The sequence below is a fragment of the Odocoileus virginianus genome, chromosome 23, assembly GCF_023699985.2.
Source record: "Odocoileus virginianus isolate 20LAN1187 ecotype Illinois chromosome 23, Ovbor_1.2, whole genome shotgun sequence".
NCBI classification, from domain to species: domain Eukaryota; kingdom Metazoa; phylum Chordata; class Mammalia; order Artiodactyla; family Cervidae; genus Odocoileus; species Odocoileus virginianus.
Genome location: NC_069696.1, coordinates 49,581,592 through 49,600,704, shown reverse-complemented (window position 1 = coordinate 49,600,704; position 19,113 = coordinate 49,581,592). Strand labels below are relative to the sequence as shown.

General features: G+C 33.3%; 1 protein-coding gene and 1 non-coding gene across 3 annotated transcripts in view; both read right to left on the bottom strand.

The window, feature by feature from the left end:
- Positions 1-10,690: 10,690 nt before the first annotated feature.
- Positions 10,691-10,825, bottom strand: LOC139030706 (small nucleolar RNA SNORA16B/SNORA16A family). Its single transcript, XR_011483114.1, has one exon. It is a non-coding gene; the product is annotated as a small nucleolar RNA SNORA16B/SNORA16A family (small nucleolar RNA).
- A 1,458-nt stretch (positions 10,826-12,283) lies between these two features.
- BLTP3B (bridge-like lipid transfer protein family member 3B) overlaps positions 12,284-19,113 on the bottom strand; it is an 87,225-nt gene continuing 80,395 nt past the window's right edge. For both annotated transcript variants that reach the window (XM_020903636.2, XM_020903637.2), the window contains 2 exons: positions 17,937-18,130; positions 12,284-16,059 (listed from right to left, as the gene is read on the bottom strand). In XM_020903636.2, coding sequence (XP_020759295.2) covers positions 15,925-16,059; positions 17,937-18,130 — 329 coding nt within the window. In that variant the 3' untranslated portion in view covers positions 12,284-15,924. The remainder of the gene's footprint in view (positions 16,060-17,936; positions 18,131-19,113) is intronic.

Genomic DNA, 19,113 nt, shown 5'->3' with positions numbered 1-19,113 from the left:
GTACACATCCCTCACATCCAGCCATTAATCCCTATACTGATTTGTACATCACATTTCCTGATTCAATCTTCCATTCCTCTCCAGCACACAAAACCTTTCCACCGTGAGTCCTTCTGGAACACAAGTCATCAACCAAATCATATTTCCTTAATGTCTTCTTAAAATATTCCTTCTACTAAATTTATCTTACTGAGCCCTGTCTCTTTGTTACAGCCCCTGCTTCAAGCAGTGGCAGTTTTTCCCCCCAGTCTTCATGTCACAGACCCTGGTGGGGCAGGAGGTGTTTAGTGCTTTATTAATGCTTCCAGAACATGTTCCTTCCCTCTTCCCTCACCTTTGAATCTTGTGGTGCCAGACTACTGCACCCATTACCACTGTTGTTGAAGGTACCTTCCAACCCCACAGTTTACTCCTCCCTTGATCCTTGAACATTTTCGCTCCTGGACCACTTCACTCTAAGATTCCTCCTATTCTTCCTCATGGGGATTTTGAGATTCTCACTGATAATCCATCCAATACCTTGACCTCTCGGTTCTTTAGTCTCCTCTCCTCCAATGACATTGCCTTTTACTCTGTTACTCACTCTAAAATCATTCTAGATCTTTCATTACATTAACCTCTACATAATCTCAATTTCCCTGGTGGCTCAGATAGTAAAGCATCTGCCTGCAATGCAGGAGACTCGGGTTTGATCCCTGGGTCGGGAAGATCCCCTGGAGAAGGAAATGGCCACCCACTCCAGTACTCTTGCCTGGAAAATTCCATGGACAAAGGAGCCCTGTAGGCTACAGTCCATGGAGTCGCAAAAAGTCAGACACGACTGAGCGACTTCACTTCAATCTCAATTTCAAACATCCTACCTTCTAATCTCTACCCCATTTCTAGAATCTCAATTCCAGACACCCTTCAGTACCATTGGGATCTACAATCCATTGATCCTACCACATCTCATGGTCTCTTACCCTTTCCCTCATCTCCTTATTTCTCTCTCTCCTTGGTATTATGGGTTGAACTGTGACCTCTCTAAAGAAATGCTGAAGTCCTAGTACATGTACCTAGTAGTCCCCAGCAGCTGTGAATGTGATCTTATTTTAATATAGGGGCTTTGCATATGTAATCAAGTTCAGGTCATTAGGATAGGCCTTAATCCAATATGACTAGTGTCCTTAAAAGAAAGAGGAAAATTCACACACCAACACTCAGAGGGAAGACAACCATGTTAAGACAGAGGTAGAGATCTGAATTATGCATGCACAAGCCAAGCAACGCCTGGAGCTATCAGAAGCTGGACAAGAAACACGGCCCTGCCAACACCTTGACTGCACTTTTCTAACCTCCAGAACTCTGAGACAATACATTTCTGTTATTTTAAAGTACTAAGTTTATGGTACTTTGTTACAAAATTCCTATTAAACTAATATACCAGGTTAAACTATAAATGGTCAGATAATGACATTATGATAAAAGGTATTAAATGGCAAAATGATAAAATCATCCCCATGCATACACTCTGAATTAATTCCCTGGTCTTTCTCTTACTTTATTGTACTTGGCTAAACAATAAACACTGATTAAATTCCATTTTCAGCTTTCTTCATGACTACACTACACTTGCACAGTAAAGCCTGGTTTAAGAAAAATACACAATATTGATTGATCTTACTTAAAATACATGGTTACTAAATGCAATTGGACTCAAATGGTGCTTGGCAATTATACTGTATTTCTCTACTCGACTCATTCCTCCTTTCTCCTATTTCAAATATTTCATATTTTATGTATTTTATATTCATATAATTTATATTTATATATTTAATATATTTCATATAATTTCAGATTTCATATAATTCATAGATTTCATATAATTCATAGATTTCATATATTTTCATAGATTTGATATATTTCATAGATTTTATATATTTCCTAAGTTTCATATTTTTCATAGATTTCATAGATTTAATATATTTCATATATTTTCATATATTTCATAGATTTAATATATTTCCATAGATTTCATATATTTGATATATTTCATATTTTTTCATAGATTTAATATTTTTCATATATTTTCATAGATTTAATATATTTCATATATTTTCATATATTTCATATATTTTCATATATTTCATATATTTCATATATTTCCATAGATTTCATATATTTCATAGATTTCATATTTTTCATAGATTTAATATATTTCATATATTTCATATATTTCATAGATTTCCATAGATTTCATATATTTCATAGATTTAATATATTTCATAGATTTCATATATTTCATAGATTTAATATATTTCATAGATTTCATATATTTTCATAGATTTCATAGATTTCATATTTTTCATAGATTTCATATTTTTCATATTTTTCATAGATTTAATATATTTCATAGATTTCATATTTTTCATAGATTTAATATATTTCATATATTTCATATTTTTCATAGATTTAATATATTTCATATATTTCATATATTTCATAGATTTCCATAGATTTCATATATTTTCATAGATTTAATATATTTCATAGATTTCATATATTTTCATAGATTTAATAGATTTCATATTTTTCATAGATTTCATATTTTTCATATTTTTCATAGATTTAATATATTTCATAGATTTCATATTTTTCATATATTTTCATAGCTTTCATATATTTCATATATTTCATATATTTCATATATTTTCATAGATTTCATATATTTCATATATTTTCATATATTTCATATATTTCATATTTTTCATAGATTTCATATATTTTCATAGATTTAATAGATTTCATATTTTTCATAGATTTCATATATTTTCATATATTTCATATATTTCATATATTTTCATAGATTTCATATATTTCATATATTTCATATATTTCATATTTTTCATAGATTTCATATATTTTCATAGATTTCATATATTTCATAGATTTCATATATTTTCATAGATTTCATAGATTTCATATTTTTCATAGATTTCATATTTTTCATATATTTCATATATTTCCATATATTTCATATATTTTCATATATTTCATATATTTCATATTTTTCATAGATTTCATATATTTTCATAGATTTAATAGATTTCATATTTTTCATAGATTTCATATATTTTCATATATTTCATATATTTAATATATTTCATAGATTTCATATATTTCATATATTTTCATAGATTTAATAGATTTCATATTTTTCATAGATTTCATATTTTTCATAGATTTCATATTTTTCATATATTTCATAGATTGCATATTTTTCATATATTTTCATAGATTTTATAGATTTTCATAGATTTCATATATTTCATATATTTCATATATTTTCATATATTTCATAGATTTAATATATTTCATAGATTTAATATATTTCATAGATTTCATAGATTTCATATTTTTCATAGATTTCATATTTTTCATATATTTTCATATATTTCATATATTTCATAGATTTCATATATTTCATAGATTTCATATATTTCATAGATTTCATATTTTTCATAGATTTCATATTTTTCATATAATAGATTCCATATTTTTCATATATTTCATATTTTTCATATTTCATAGATTTCATATATTTTATATTCATATATTTTATATTTTTCATAGATTTCATATATTTCCTATTTCATGTATCTCTCTCTTAAAATCTCCAAAAACTCCTCCCTAATCCGTATAGCAAATGTCCTATTTTGATAACCTTTCTAAAAAAATTTCCACAAGCTCCCAGGACATCATCTTATCTACATTTCCTCATGTTATCTACATGTCCATCATCTAATCTACAGGTCCTCATGTTCTTTGCCTTCCATCTGTGTTCTTAGCCCTCCCCTTTACACAATACACTATCCCCTCTTCTCTACTCAAAGAAATTGCTCTAAAAATGTCCTTTCCTTCCTCCACCATAAAACTTTCCTTCCCTACCAGATCATCTCTCCAATTATTTCTCCCTTCTTAAAAAAAACACAGCAAAAAAAATCAACACTTTGTTTTCCACTTCATTTCCAGCCATAGCCCTCTCTTCTTTTCATAAAATAACATCTACTTCAGTTTACCATGACAGTTGCAGTTTATATTTTATTATTAACAATGCCCTTTTCAAATGCATTCCAGTTTGGATTGTAAATTACATAGCTAGCTTACCTCTTGGTGGAAAACTCCCTAAAACTGTTGTCTGTATTCATTCTCTCCAATGTTTCACCTTTTATTCTCTCTTGTGCCCCAACGACAAACAGATCTTGCCCCCACAATTCCACTACAACTTTTTCAAGGTCAACAGCCATGTTCTTATTGTTAGATCTGACTGTCAGTTTTCACTCATCTTTTTGACCTCTGAGCAGCATTTAACAGTCAACCATTCCCTTCTTCTTAAACAATGTCTTCATTAGGCTAAATTTTAGGGCACCACTGTCTGATTTTCCTTCCATCACCACTTCATGGTCTCCTGTCCTGATTTTTCCTCACCTTTCTGGCCTCTGAACACTGGATTGGCAAAGAGCTCATTCTTTAAACTTCTGCTTTCTATCTATATCCATTCTCTCCTTACTATTCTCCCAAGCTATTTAGCGATGGAACTAAAATCCATCATACCTCCCCAACAACATACACTCAAGAGTAAAGAGATGCTAAAACAACAGATGGTTCTTAATTTTGTCTAAGAAAGAGAGTTATCTTCAAGGATTTTGCTTTGCTGAAGATGGGTGTACATTACAGTTTAGTGGTTCAGATGCGAAGGCTGAACATTCTACTAGACATTTAAGTAAGTTGCTCAGGTTAGAAACCATGGATTGAGAGAGTCATTTCCTAGGCAGGTTTATAAGAAGTCTAGGGGTCCCCAAGGAAAGAGGTCTGGAATTCTCAAGGAGGAAGAAAGGACAGACTTTTTTCCCCCTCTACATTCCTTAGGATTATATAACAATAATGTATCCTGCCTGAGGACAGTCTCTGGATTAACCTTCTGGCTAATACTGTTATCTTAAAATGTAAATTATGGAAGTAGGTCTGGTCTTTACAAGGATTATGTAACAATAATGTATCCTGCCTGAGGACAGTCTCTGGATTAAACCTTCTGGCTAATCCTGCTGTCTTAAAATTAAATTATGGGAGTAGGTCTGGTGAGGTCTTTACAACCTCCAGACATTCTTTGGATTCACTGGAGAGTATATAACTCCATTGCTAACACTAGCAAGCGGGTACTCTGTCTACCCTCTTCTGATGTCTATGTCAGAAGCTTTCTCTATCTCTTTTATACTTTAATAAAACTTTATTACACAAAAGCTCTGAGCGATCAAGCCTCGTCTCTAGCCCCGGATTGAATTCTTTTCCTCTGGATGCCAAGAATCCGTCTTTTCGAGGTTCAGCAACAACCTTTCAGGATCAACCCAAGATTCTTAGCTTTCATATACCATGTCCAAACCTACAACAAATTCCCTACAGCTGCACCTTCAAAATGTATCTAGGCTCCAACCACTTCTCACCACTCCTGTTCCTTTAACACCTTTGATCCTATACCTTTCAGGTGCTAATGTCACACAAAATTAACTTCATTATACACTGTATCCAAAAACAAAACCTAATAATTTTTAATGCATTGTCCTCAAACTATACAGAAAATAAAATCTGGAGTTACAAACCAAAGTTACAATAATACTAGCTATTAGACTAATACCTTTTTTTAAACATATTCGTCTCTTAAATCTTGTATAAAACAAAGTGGAGTCACACACCATTGTTACAATCATACTAGCTTTTATAACTGTCTATATGTTTACTTTTACTGAAACTTTTATTCCTTCATATGACTGCTAGTTACTATCTAACGTCCTTTCATATCAAACTTTGTATCCTTTGTCTTTAATGATGACAGTCACTACTGGTGAGAGTGTTTCTGAGGATTCAAACTTTGTTCAAGCCTTTTGGAAAGTAATTTCTATCTTGGAAAATTCATGGTCTTTGATGCAGTTATTCCACTTTTGGAAATCTATCCTAAGAAAATAGTCCCAAAATATAGGCAATCTTTTGGAACAAAAATGTTCGTTAGAATTACTTACATTAGTGAAACACTGGGGAAGACCCAAATGATTAATAATAGAGCAACTGTTACATAAATTTAGTATATATACTCAATAAGTCTTATATAATAATAAAATTATATCTACAAAGCATTCAAAGTGACATGGGGAAATGGTTCATTGTATGTTAAGAAAAACTATTCCATGATTACACAAATGTAAATGCCAGGCAATTTGTGTAATTACAAAATAAAATAATGAGATGTAACATTGATGAAAACATACTTAATATACTCATAAGATATTATTAAGATACTTTAGAAGTGGACAATGCAAACAATTATGCTAAAAAAAAATACAATGAGGTTGTGATAGGTAGAATAATGCCCCCTCCCCCCCCACCAAATTCACCTCCCTAGAACTTTTTGTTGTTTTATAAAGTGCAAAAGGAACTTTGCAAATATAATTTAGACTTTCAAACATGGAGATTATTCTGGGTTATCCAAGTAGCTAAGATCTAATCACAGGAGTCCTTAAAAGCTGTGAATGTTCTCTAGGTAGAAACAGAAGAGATGAGACAGAACGTGAAGGTCAGAGAAATGTGAAGTGTGAAAAGGACTCAACCTACTGTTGCTCACTTTGAAGATGGCAGAAGGAAGTCTCAAGCTAAAGGATATGGGTGGATCTTGGATGCCAAGAACAATTTCCAGTTAAGGATGACAAACAGCAAAGAAATGGAACCTCCAAACCGCAAGGAACTGACGTTGGCCAACTGAACGACTTCAAAGCATTCACCGAGAACCTCCAGAAAAGAATGCAACCCGACTAACACCTTGATTTCAGATTCTTGTGACTCTCAGAAGTGTGAACTCCTACTGAACCACACTGTACCTACTGAACTGTGAAATAATGCGTAGCTTCTTATGGCAACAGTGGGAAACTAATGCAGAGGGTGAAACAGGTCAGCGTAATAACAGATGACATCAGCACACTATAAAGAGGAAAGGAATACGTAACTTTCACTTTTTTTTTTTTTGCCATGCTACACAGTATACGGGATCTTAAGTTCCCTGACCAGGGATCCAACCCATGCCCCCTGCAGTGAAATGCAGAGTCTTAACTACTGAACCACCAGACAAGTCCCAGCTTTCACATATTTTTGATCATGGAGACAACATGCATACTATAAAAGGAAGCTTAATAGTATTCCTGGATGGACTGAGAGAGTATTGTGCTTAATAAAATATGATAAAATAAGTAAGACAAAGAAAAATACTTTGTTATTGCTAATATGTGGAATCTAAAAAATAAAGCAAATGAACATATTTTATATAACAAACAGAAACAGACTCACAGATACAGAGAACAAACTAGTGGTTAGCAGTTGGGAGAGGGAACGGGGTATGGAAAAGACAGGGGTATATTATAGGATACACTGTACAGCACAGCCATTATTTTATAGTAAATTTAAATGGAGTAAAATCTATAAAAATATTTAATCATTATACTGTACACCTAAAATATTGTAAATCAATTATACTTTGGTTTAAAAAATAGTATTAATAGGCTATCACCAAAAACGGGTTAGAAAGAGAAAAAACAAAGTTGTCAAGGGTGTCAAACCACTCTAATACAATGATTTGATAATGAAAAGATCAAACGGTCTGGTCATTCAAGGCAGTTTGGGAATCTGGGTGCAATTAAGAAAGGTAACTAAGCACTGGATTGTTAAATACAAATATTGAACCAACTTGTGAGCTTGGGTATTTGGAAGTAAATGTGCTGACTCTGATCAAGTCATATGGTTAATAAAATCATTTAATTATACTTGATCTTAGCCAAAAGGCCGAGAAGTGGTATTAAAATCATTTAATTATAGATCCACATTGTGTCACTCTTTTCTCAAGTCAGCACCTCTAGATGAAGACTGACTGGGAAGACATGGAACTCATTGCATTCAAGTTACCTGGGACTAGAATAACACAGGTAGTCTAGGTTTAGATAGGAACTGGCAGGCTACGGCCAACTGCCTATTTTTGTAAGGTTTTACTAGAACCTTGCCACATCCATTCCTCCTCATATCATCTGCAGCTGTTTTCACTCGGCGACGGCAGAACTGAATACCTGTAACAGATACCACATTGTCCACAAGATACCATTTGGCCCTTTACAGGAAAAAAAAAAAAAAAAAACCCACCTGCTGACTCCTGGACTAATGAATACAGGGCTTAAATGAAATGAGGTAAATGGAGAAATGTACACTGAGGTTTAAAAAAACAAATTACAAATATAAAGGACAGGAGAGACCTGACTCAGCAATAACACACATGAACAAAAAGTCCTAATGGTTACAAACCAGCACATATTACGTATGGACAGGAAGAAGTCCTTAAAAACCAAGTAGACACACTCTTGTGCTGTGCTAAGTCGCTTCAGTCATGTCCGACTCTTTGTGACCCCATGGACTGTAGCCCGCCAGGCTCCTCTGTCCATGGGATTCTCCAGGCAAGAACACTGGAGTGGGTTGCCATGCCCTCCTCCAAGGAATCTTCCTAACCCAGAGATTGAACCCATGTCTTCTGTGTCTCCTGCATTGCAGGTGGATTCTTTACCCACTGAGCCCCCTGGGAAGCCCCAAACATACCATTAGATTATCCCAAAAGAAACAGTATCTGGACCAGTAGTTGCAGTTCTGCTGGCATTAACCATGCTCCAATACATACTCTTCTCTCCAACCTGTTCTCTGCCTAGAACCTTATCATTCTGGTTAATAAACACATCTTTCAGACTTTAGCTTAGATATCATCTCCTCTGCAAAGCCTTTGATTCCCCAACAGTAGGTTACATGTACTTACCTATCGTGGCATTTAACTCATCATATTAAAATTGAAATTTACTTGTCTAGCTCCCTGTGTGGGAGATTTAATCCATGTGGGCAAGGACAGGTAGCTGGTATCCTAATACCAGACTCAATGCCTGCCATGTAATAGTTTTAAACATGGTTTGGGTTAATAAACCCCATTATAGTTTTCATCAGTCAGACCACATGGTAGTAAGTATTCAGTTGAGTCAACTGCTGGTTCCCCACTCAAATCTACCGCTTCCCTGCAGGCAGAGTCCTAATGTTAACCAGGGTGGTTTTGACAGGAGTGTGATATACTTCAGTAAGAGACATGAGGGCACATCTGATGAGGAATTTCCGAAAAGGAATTTTACTTTTAAAAATAAATAAAGTCATCAGTGTACATTTTTATATTATCTGTGCTTCAGTTTCTAAAATGTTCACACAAATGGCCTCTGGGCATATTAATGGAATTGCACAAAAAGTGAATCAAAACAAAATCAAAGCAGAAGCTGACTCAGCAAAATATATTAACAAGACACTGAATTCTGAAGGCAAAAAGTGGGGTAGAGGACTTAATAAGCATGTAAGAATTGTGAAGTATTAACTGGACCCCCACTAAAATTATAGGAAAGGCTTACACATATGATTACAGTTACTCTTAAATATCTGTGCTAATGTAGCAAATATCTACACTTTTAAAAGATATACTTGGCATTGGCATGTTTTTATATTTAGAATACAGCAATGCCTAAAGTTCTGTAAATTTACAGAAAAAGGAAACTAAGAAGTTGCTTAGCTTGCTTATTGTTTCCCTCTTCAGAACTCTTTTGCCTTGCCTTCATAGTTCTAATGCATCATACAGAAAACCTCTTATTCAACAGCAAGGAATGGAGAAAGTGAAAATAAACCTGAGTGAAGAAAGCACCAAATGATTATCACAATGCTACATACACTATTAAGAATTATGAAGCAAACGTACTGTATTTAAGACAAAATGCTAAGATGCCACAATATTATTGCTGTGCCAATTAAATTTCTCCAATAGCAGCAAGCTATTGGAAAAGTCCTGACTCACTTTTCCGTAGAAATTGGAATCTTAAGATCCCTACAGATATACATTTGTGGGTAAATCATTTATGGAAGAACTGAACTTCTGTACGTATGTGCCAATCTTTGCATACTGAGTTGAAGACTGTCCGTTTTCATTTTGTTCTTTAGACTTCAGTTCATATGACACACCAAGTGAATTTCTTGTCATAGATTTCTTTCTTAGTGACTGGAATTCTGTTCAACATTCTTTTTTTTTTTTTTTTTTTTTACAACCATGAATCTTTTATTAGTCATTTATATGCCAGGTAGCAGCATCACCAAAAAAACAGCCGTCTCCACCTGAAAGTGCTCCCCATCTCTTCATTTGCCTTTTTGTTTCTCTCCCAACTCTGTAGATCCACAGAGACGAAGACAGCTTTACCGGCAACAGGTCTTATTCTGAAAGCATGGCTCCAGCGACAAGCTGGTATTTTCAGTTACTTCAGTATCAAGCACTGCCAGTTAAAACACTGGGGGCAACCAGGCCCTGAGGCTCATGTTCCATCACTGTCATGTCCTCTTCACTCACCAGAAAGGTCAACTTCAGTCATCCTGGAATCTTCTTCTGGCACAACCATATCTGCATCTCCATACTGGTTCTTGGCCTCTGCAAGCCACCTCTCAAAAACCTGATTCTTGCATGTGAGACCCCACCAATGGAACATTTCTGGTGGCCTCTGAAAACGTTGTCAGTTCTAATAAAGATCTCTGGTTGTACCCGAGAAATGGCAAGTACAATGGGAACTGCCTTTTCCTGAAATGTTGCAGATCAGTTACAGCAAAGAGAACGGCGACCGTCAACGAAAAGTGTCCCTTTGGGCTCCTTTGTGACCACAGCAGCTATATGGAAGCAGCTGCAGCTTCGGTAAGGGCCACCAACATTATTGCCTGACACTGCATTTGCTCCCTATGGTTACTTTTTAAACTTCTGCCCTGACTATACTATGTATATTTTAATTGGAGTTATTTTAAGTATTGTGAAAAGAAATTTGACTTTGATCAGATCCCTAATGCATTTATTTCACCTATACCCTTCAAGGGTAATTTTGATCTGTACTTATTCCTTAGTCATGTGCCCTCTTATTTTTGCAATTCTTAAGTCTTGATAGTTGTGATTCAGTATCTTGAGTTTTTTGTTACATCAATAAAACAATTCTAAGTGGCTGAAAGAAGGTTAATCACCTCACTGTATAATCCTAACGTCCAAAATGCTCAAGTATATTCCTTCACCTAAACCATCAAATATGTCTTCACATAAAAGTGAAGAATTAAAGTCAAGAATGAGAAATTTTACTTACCATTGAATAAAATGAAAAAAAAAATCTAATGTATAAGTTATTCAGTATCATCTTTTTATTTAAATGGTTTCAAAATCTTTTAAAACCTATTACTCCTCTTGCTGACTCAGTGATACTTTTTCTTCTAAGACCAAAAAACTATCACATTATACAAATGGAAAAAAAGACATTTAGTTGATTTCATATTAATATTTCTTAAAATTATCCTCCTAAAAGAGTTTCAAATTCTCAGACCTACCAAAACTACACAGGAGTGTTGGCGACACTTATGCCGAATTTTAATACTGTAACAACATGAATTTCCCTCCACTGTACAATCCATTGGATAATATCTAATGCTTTCTAAAAACCACCACACATACATTTTTGCTACATATTACCTTAATTTGTGTACTTCTCAAAAAAGTAGCAAAATTTTTTTAAATATTAAGTATCATAATTTAATGAAATTGGTGTTTTAAAAACATTACTGCTTTAGTATTTCTATGCATCCTGTATGATTCCAACTTTTCATATTTTATCCTAAAAGGAAATTGAAATATAGCTCAAAATTTACTCTCTTCAGTATCCCTGGGTGCAAGGTCAAATGAGACTGTTCATACCTTAAGAAATAAGGCACAACTGATCTTAGGTAACAATTTCTAAAAACTGAAAACTATTTCAGCCACTACTCTTTTGGCCTTACTTTCATTCTGTTTAGCTAACAGGACTGGCAGATCTCAACAGCCACAACACCATATGCTACAATCAAAGCCACATGACATCCTGGCACTGGCAGTTGTATGAAGTGATGTGCTAATTTTCAGTTCTGTGATGATTTGTGATAAATTAAGTAGAATTTCAGATACTCAAAACTCAGAAGAGCGTAAAAGAGCAAATTTCTCCATTCTCCATCTTTTTTCTTCTCTATGGACACAAGGAGTCTGCCACTTTTAATAACTACCACCTCCTACTCTTATGTCTAATGTTTCCTCTCCCCTCAATCCAACTGAGAGGAAGAACTCAATACCTGAAAAACATCCTCGATACCTCATTCATTATTTTATTATTTCAACAAGTTTATTGAGAACTACTACGTGCAGGGCACTGCATGAGGGACAAAGAATACAAAGTTGAACAATGACACAAACACACAATTCCTGTCTGCATGGAGTTTACAGTCTACAACCAAACAAATGCATATAAAGTTACAAAGGTGTTCAACATTAAGTAGAGGTCACATGATAATGCAATTTTTTTCTTACTCTGAAAAAAATTAGGGAATGCTTCCCTGAGGAAGTTATGAATGAGCTGAGATCTGAAAGACAAATAGGAGTTAACTAAGTGATGAAGGTATTTCAAGCAAGAGAAGAGCATGAACAAAGGTTCCTTTGGTGGAAGAAGCGCTTTAATTCTCACTAATTTCAGATATTTAAAGTGCAATAAGAGTCAAATACAAAGTAAGTGAAACAAGGAGCTCAATGAACCTAAGAAGTAGTAATAACTAACCTCTCTTAAATGCTTTCAAGGTGATGTGCCAGTCACTGCTTTAATGTTTTTGAGATACTAACTCTTTCAATGTTCAGAATTATAAACAGCAGCCCTAGTAACTGATCTCATAGGTAACATAAAATATTTTTGTTTCCATCTAGGGTTAGGTGGGTTACCTTGATTAAAACTGCACTTAAAAAAAGAGAGAGAGAGAACTCTGCCTGCAGTATAAAAATAAATCAGAAAGGTCAGAGTAGCTTAGGAAGACCAATTAGGAGGCTACCGAAGTAACTACAGGCAAAGAGTACTAATGTTAGCTTAGATTAGAAAGGTGGTAAATGAAGAGAAGTAGACAAATTTACTAGGTAAAATGAAAGGATGTGGTAATGAATTGATTGGGGGGGCTGGTTAGAGAGAGGAAACTCTAGGTTACTAACTTGGGAACCACTGTGATGGTGGAACCTTAGATTGGATACATTAATAAAAACTTAAAGAGGAATATTTAACCCTTGTATTGACAAGTACTGAATAAAAATAACTACAACAAAAACCCAAAAGAAGTTTCTGATTAATTTTGTCACATATATTTGCCTGCAATCATATAAAGCTATTCTTACATGGCTTAAATAATGTTTCATTACAACTAGTGTCACATGGTGATCTTTTGAACTCTATAATGAGAAAAGATAAAAATACAATACCAAGAATATGTTTTTTGTATATATGAAATTTAAAAGAAAAACACTAATATAATTTTCTTCCCCTGATTACTAACATCTCTGCTACAGATTTAGCAAAGACAAGGCAACTTTAATTTTAATTTATGGTCATTTAAAAACTCTGATAAGTTTATTACAGGTTGATTCTTATATCTCTCATACAGCAAAAAAGATTGAGACTAACTTAAACAAAATTCTCCCCTTATTTTTCAAGTAGTTTTTATATACACACACATCTTTTCAAAGCATTATATTCATCTTAAAAAGATAAATGACCAATAAGTGATTCCTTTCCCTACCTCTGGAAAAATATGTGAAATAAGGAATAAGGTAAAATAAAAACATATAATTGGGATTTCAGTGAAAAGAGCAGGTTATTAATTGTGATTTCAGTCAAGTCATTTGTTCTTTCTGAGCCATAAGATCTTTATTAAACTTTTAAAATGTAAATAACACCTACCTCCCAGGTTTGTTGTGGGAATTATACAATGTTTTTGGAAATGATTTATGAATTTTAAATCTCTATAAAAATAGTAATCACTATAAAGTTTTAAAAATCTAACAAAGCATATAGAATATTCAGCTTCATATTAATTACTATCTCTACTGTTTATATGATTTTCTTGAGATGGCCAAATAAAATTGAAAATAAGAAAAACATCCAGGATCTATAACAGTAAGTAATTATAATACATCATAAATTTAAAGTTCATATGGAGCAAATATGTCAAATCTGAAAAACATTGCAAGTTCTAGAGAAGTTCATGTACCATCAATCCTGCTTTTCTATAATAGAGACTGCTTTTGTTGAATATATACCTATAGATCAAAAGTACTCTACTAAGGATATAAGCCATACATTCAAAATATTTAATTAGACCTTTGCTTTTAATCTAAAACTATACAACAGTCTTAGATTAAAATGGTTTAACATGATTTTTAAAATACTCTGAGGTAAAATAATAACAATTTAACTTGTTCTTTGCTATATCCTTAGCTCCCAAAGCATGGCCTGTATTTTTAAACAATGTTAAAGAAAATGGACATTAAAGACAAAAAAAAAAGCCAGTACCATTTTCAATAAAATCTAAAATCACTCTCACTTAACATAAAATGAAACATATTTCCAAGTATTTAGATACAGGATGGCTATATAAGTCATGCCAAACAAGCAAAGCACCATAAAGTATCCTAATGTGGTTGAAAATTTGAACATTTTCAAGTAACTTAAATAAAGAGCAGTACAGCTGTTTCAGTTCTATCTTGAATATATTTATGTTTAAGAATGTGAATTTTAAAATAGACCCCACTTAGTTTAATTCTACCAGAAATATATTTTAAATTGTTAAAAGCCTCTGTTTCTTAAATACTCATAAACTTTTTTTCATAATGCATGATTGAGACTCTCTCATGTTGGTTTCAACCTTAACAATCCCTAGAAAATAGAATTCAAAATTTACCAGTTATTCTTATTTCAATATATAAGTCACACAGAACGTTAGTCAAAACTAGCATTATAAATTTGACGTCTGCAAACAACCAACTGTTAAGATGCTGTAGGAACGGTATGAAATCATTTTATGTATGTGAAAAGAAAATTCTCTGAAAACATTCCCCTCCTTAAATAGAGGAAACATGAAGATAAAGAAATAATATAAATAGTATTAATTAAAATTCTTATAGTTACAAATGCTGCCAAATTTAGCAGGATAGTTAAATTACTCTTTGACTTCTAACAATACATGTTTAAAGGAATGTACAAGTAATGCTTTTTAAATCAGTTGGCCATATACGCTAATGCTTTGCTTTTTCACAGTTTGTGCTTTTTATTTTAACATTTGTGCCATCTTTGTTGAAAACTATAGCTTCAACATATACAGCTTACCCATCACTTAAAATGATTCTTTTTCACATTTTAAAGTTACCGCCTGTGTTCCATAGGGTGATGATTTTCCAGAATTTTCAAACTCAGCAATTAGATAATTTATTAATTTGATTGGATTTTTTTTACAGTAACAGTTATACATTTAAGTACATAATTTTAGTAATACTTAAAATGTATGCCTCCTTTTATTTTACATTAGCCCTAAAAGCATCTGAATCTCTGTAAATATTAGCAAATTATTAACAAAGTGATAAATAAATTCAGCAATCTGTGAGAACACAATAGATTTTCATTTTTCTTTTTAAAAAATGTCTATAATGTAATATCAAAATTAGGAAATGACATCTTCTGTTCATGAGGCATAGAATTATCTTAACAGTAAGCACTGACTTCCCCTGTATCACACCAGTTTAAAAGAGGGTTAAACCCTAAAACACAAAACAACCAAAAGATTGTAATGCCCGTACCTAGTATTTTCTAAACTGGTTTTGGAATAGTCACCACTTCATCACATTCTATTTCATTTTATTGTCTTTTTATGAAAAGGAAAGTTTCCCATTAATTGGTAACATCACATTATAAATATAACCTCCACACTCCAAAGCTATAACTTGAGTTTCTGGCTGCCACTCCTGATATTCAACTGATGGAGAAGAGCATCTTTTTCTAAGTGAGCTTCTGCAAGAGCCGTTTTAGCTTTAGCCAATTCTTGTTTAAGTGATTCATTCTCTTCCATGAGCTGAAATGATAAATTTGGAAAATAAGAAAATATAACCATTTTTAGGAAATACAGACTATTTATACAGTATCTAAAAGTGCGACCCACAAGTCAGCAACATTATCCAATGCTGGTGAGGGTGCGCTTAAGCTGAAAATTGCTCTGAGAAGTTATTAGGAAACACAAACCAAGCACTCACAAATGTCCATAAGTTTCGACCCAGCAATTTAAAACACGAATTAACTCCTAAGTTCCAAATCTAATAGTGATTTTGTTTAATTTCAATTTCCCTTAAGATGCTGCTGACCTCACTCCTCCTTGCTAAGCCTCTCTCCTCTTTCACCTTTTATGTCACAGAAATTTCTTGTTTACCCCGCTCTACGTATGAACTTTTCATCTTTCCCTCTGATGCTTAAGAACTCTTAAATTTTTTGCATTCTATTAAAATCCATAATTGGCTGTCTTCTCTTATCACTTGAGTCACTCTCTCAGATTTTCTCTTCTACTCCTGCGGCTCCAACAATCATGTATAGTCTGATATAGGGCAAGCCTCTCTTGAGCTCCAGACCCACATTCTGAAGATCTCACTGGACATCTTCATCTAGATGTCAATAGATCTTCTCTCATTAAGACTCAGTTCAATCCTCTTAGAACCATTCCCTAATCCCTAATCAGGAAAATGTGATAAAACCTTCTCCACAGGAAAAAGTATTCACACAGATACATTAAAATATATGCATTAAACTTCAAAGAGTTCTCAGATTTCTTTTAGCTGCAGCTTAAGAATGCCTGTCTCACAGACCAAATTTTACCATATTTCCCTAAACTCTAGTACATATAACACATGTATGCTGTTACTACTGTTTACACATTTCTACTTTCCCATTCAATTTTGAGTTCCTCAATAGATAGGGAGTGGTATTCTCTTCCAATTCTATATCCTTAGCTTAAAGCTGACATCTAACAAATCCTGCTAAATAGATGAATAAACTCTTTCTGTAGTTTCATCATAGAGAATTAAAATTCTGCTGGATAGAATTATATAAGAGCAAAAAATAAGAAGCAGCTCAAATATTAACAAATGTTAAGAGTAACCTTTAGAAATGATAATATAGCCACATCCATATTAATCTGCCATTAACAATAAATATGAAGCAGTGACTATACTTCAATAAATATAAAATAAAATAGATGAAGCATACGCAGCAATATGGAAAACATTCGTCAAACAACGTTAAGCAAAAAGTACAGTATAAATAAGTGTGAAAGTGTTAGTCCATCAGCCGTATCAGACTCTGCGACCCCACGGACTGTAGCCCGCCAGGCTCCTCTATCCATGGAGCTCTCCAGGCAAGAATACTGCAGTGGGTTGCTCTTTCCTTCTCCAGGGGATCTTCCCGACCCAGGAATTAAACCTGGGTCTCCCCCACTGCATGCAGATTCTCTACCGTCTGAGTCACCAGGGAAGCCCCACAGTACATATACTAGGATAGCAACTGTTTAGAAAAATTACAGAAAGAGACTGAGAGGAAAAATTTTAAAAAATACTTATAGCACTATAGGAGGTTACAATCTGTCAGAGCTGTTTTAAAATATTTTTCCAAAGTTCTGAAATATTACAATACTTTTGTAACTTAAAAATAAGACATCAAGATGTACATATTCTCCAGTTAGCCTTCGCAGATGCCAGAAATGGCACTCTCCCACATTCCCTCCTTTATCTCCTATTAGACAACATCTGTGAAGGCTGGGAATTGGCCACACCTTGCTCGACACTATATCAACTAACTGCCTAGTACATAACAAGCACTCAACAAACTTGATTTAAACAAGTAAATAAATAATGCCTAATAATTATGTTAATTGCTGAAGTGAGTATGAACTAGGTCTCCCATTACCTGTTCCCTAGTAAAGTCAAAGAAGCACTCGGGAAAGCTGGCTGACTGCGAAGGCCAAGGAGCTCCTGGGCTTGTCTGAGTGGCTTGAGTGACACTGTGATGTTTCTTCAGATTGCATTCTCCACTGGTGAGCAGCATGGAATCACTTTTGACACTTTCTTTCAAATCATTTCTAGTATTAAGCATCTGAGAATCTAATCAAACAAATAAAATATTCAGATAACATTTCTAAATACTTGATAAATCTTAAGTTCTCTTGTGAAAACCTTATTTAAAATGAGTATGTCATAGTATGAAGACATTATTATGAAACAAAAAACAATGAAGTCAAATAAAGAAAAAGCTCATTCATGGGAGAGATTAACAAACCCCAAATCAAAAGCTCATCTGTTGAAAAGAATAATAAAATTGAAAAAAACCTTAGTTATATAGACCAAGAAATAAAAGATATAAAAAGAAAAAAATTACTAGAATCAGAAATGAAAGAAGGGACATTACTATTGTCCCTTTCACAGAAATAAAAATAATTATATAGGAATACTATGAAGAATTGTATACCAATAAATTAGATAACACAGATGAGGTAGAAAAACTTCTACAAAGACACAAACTACCCAAACAGACTCAATAAGAAACAGACTAAATCAGTAATCAAAAACAAAACAAAAAACTATTTGCAGAAAAGCCCAGGCCCAGATATGGCTTCAACAGTGAATTCTATCAAACATTAAAAGAATTAATACCAAATCTTTACAAACTCTTCCAAAAAATAGAAGAGGAGCATTTTTTAACTCACTCTATAAAACCAGTATTACCCTGATTCCAAAACCAAAGAAATCATAAAAAAGTAAACTAAAATCAATACACTTATACAAATGAATAGAAAACCCCTCAATAAACATTAGCAAACTGAACCCAGCAATATAATAAAAATAATTATAGGTCATGGCCAGGTGAGATTTACCCCAGAAGTGCAAGATTGATTTAACATTCAAGAAATAAATTAATGTAGTATATCACATCAACAAAACAGAATAAAACAAAAGCCACATGGTCATTTCAATAGATGCAGAAAAAAAATATTTGATAAAATCCAGTACTTTCTCATGATAAAAAGAACAAACCAGGAATAGAAGTTCCTCAATCTATTAAAGGAAATTTTCAAAAATTCCACAGC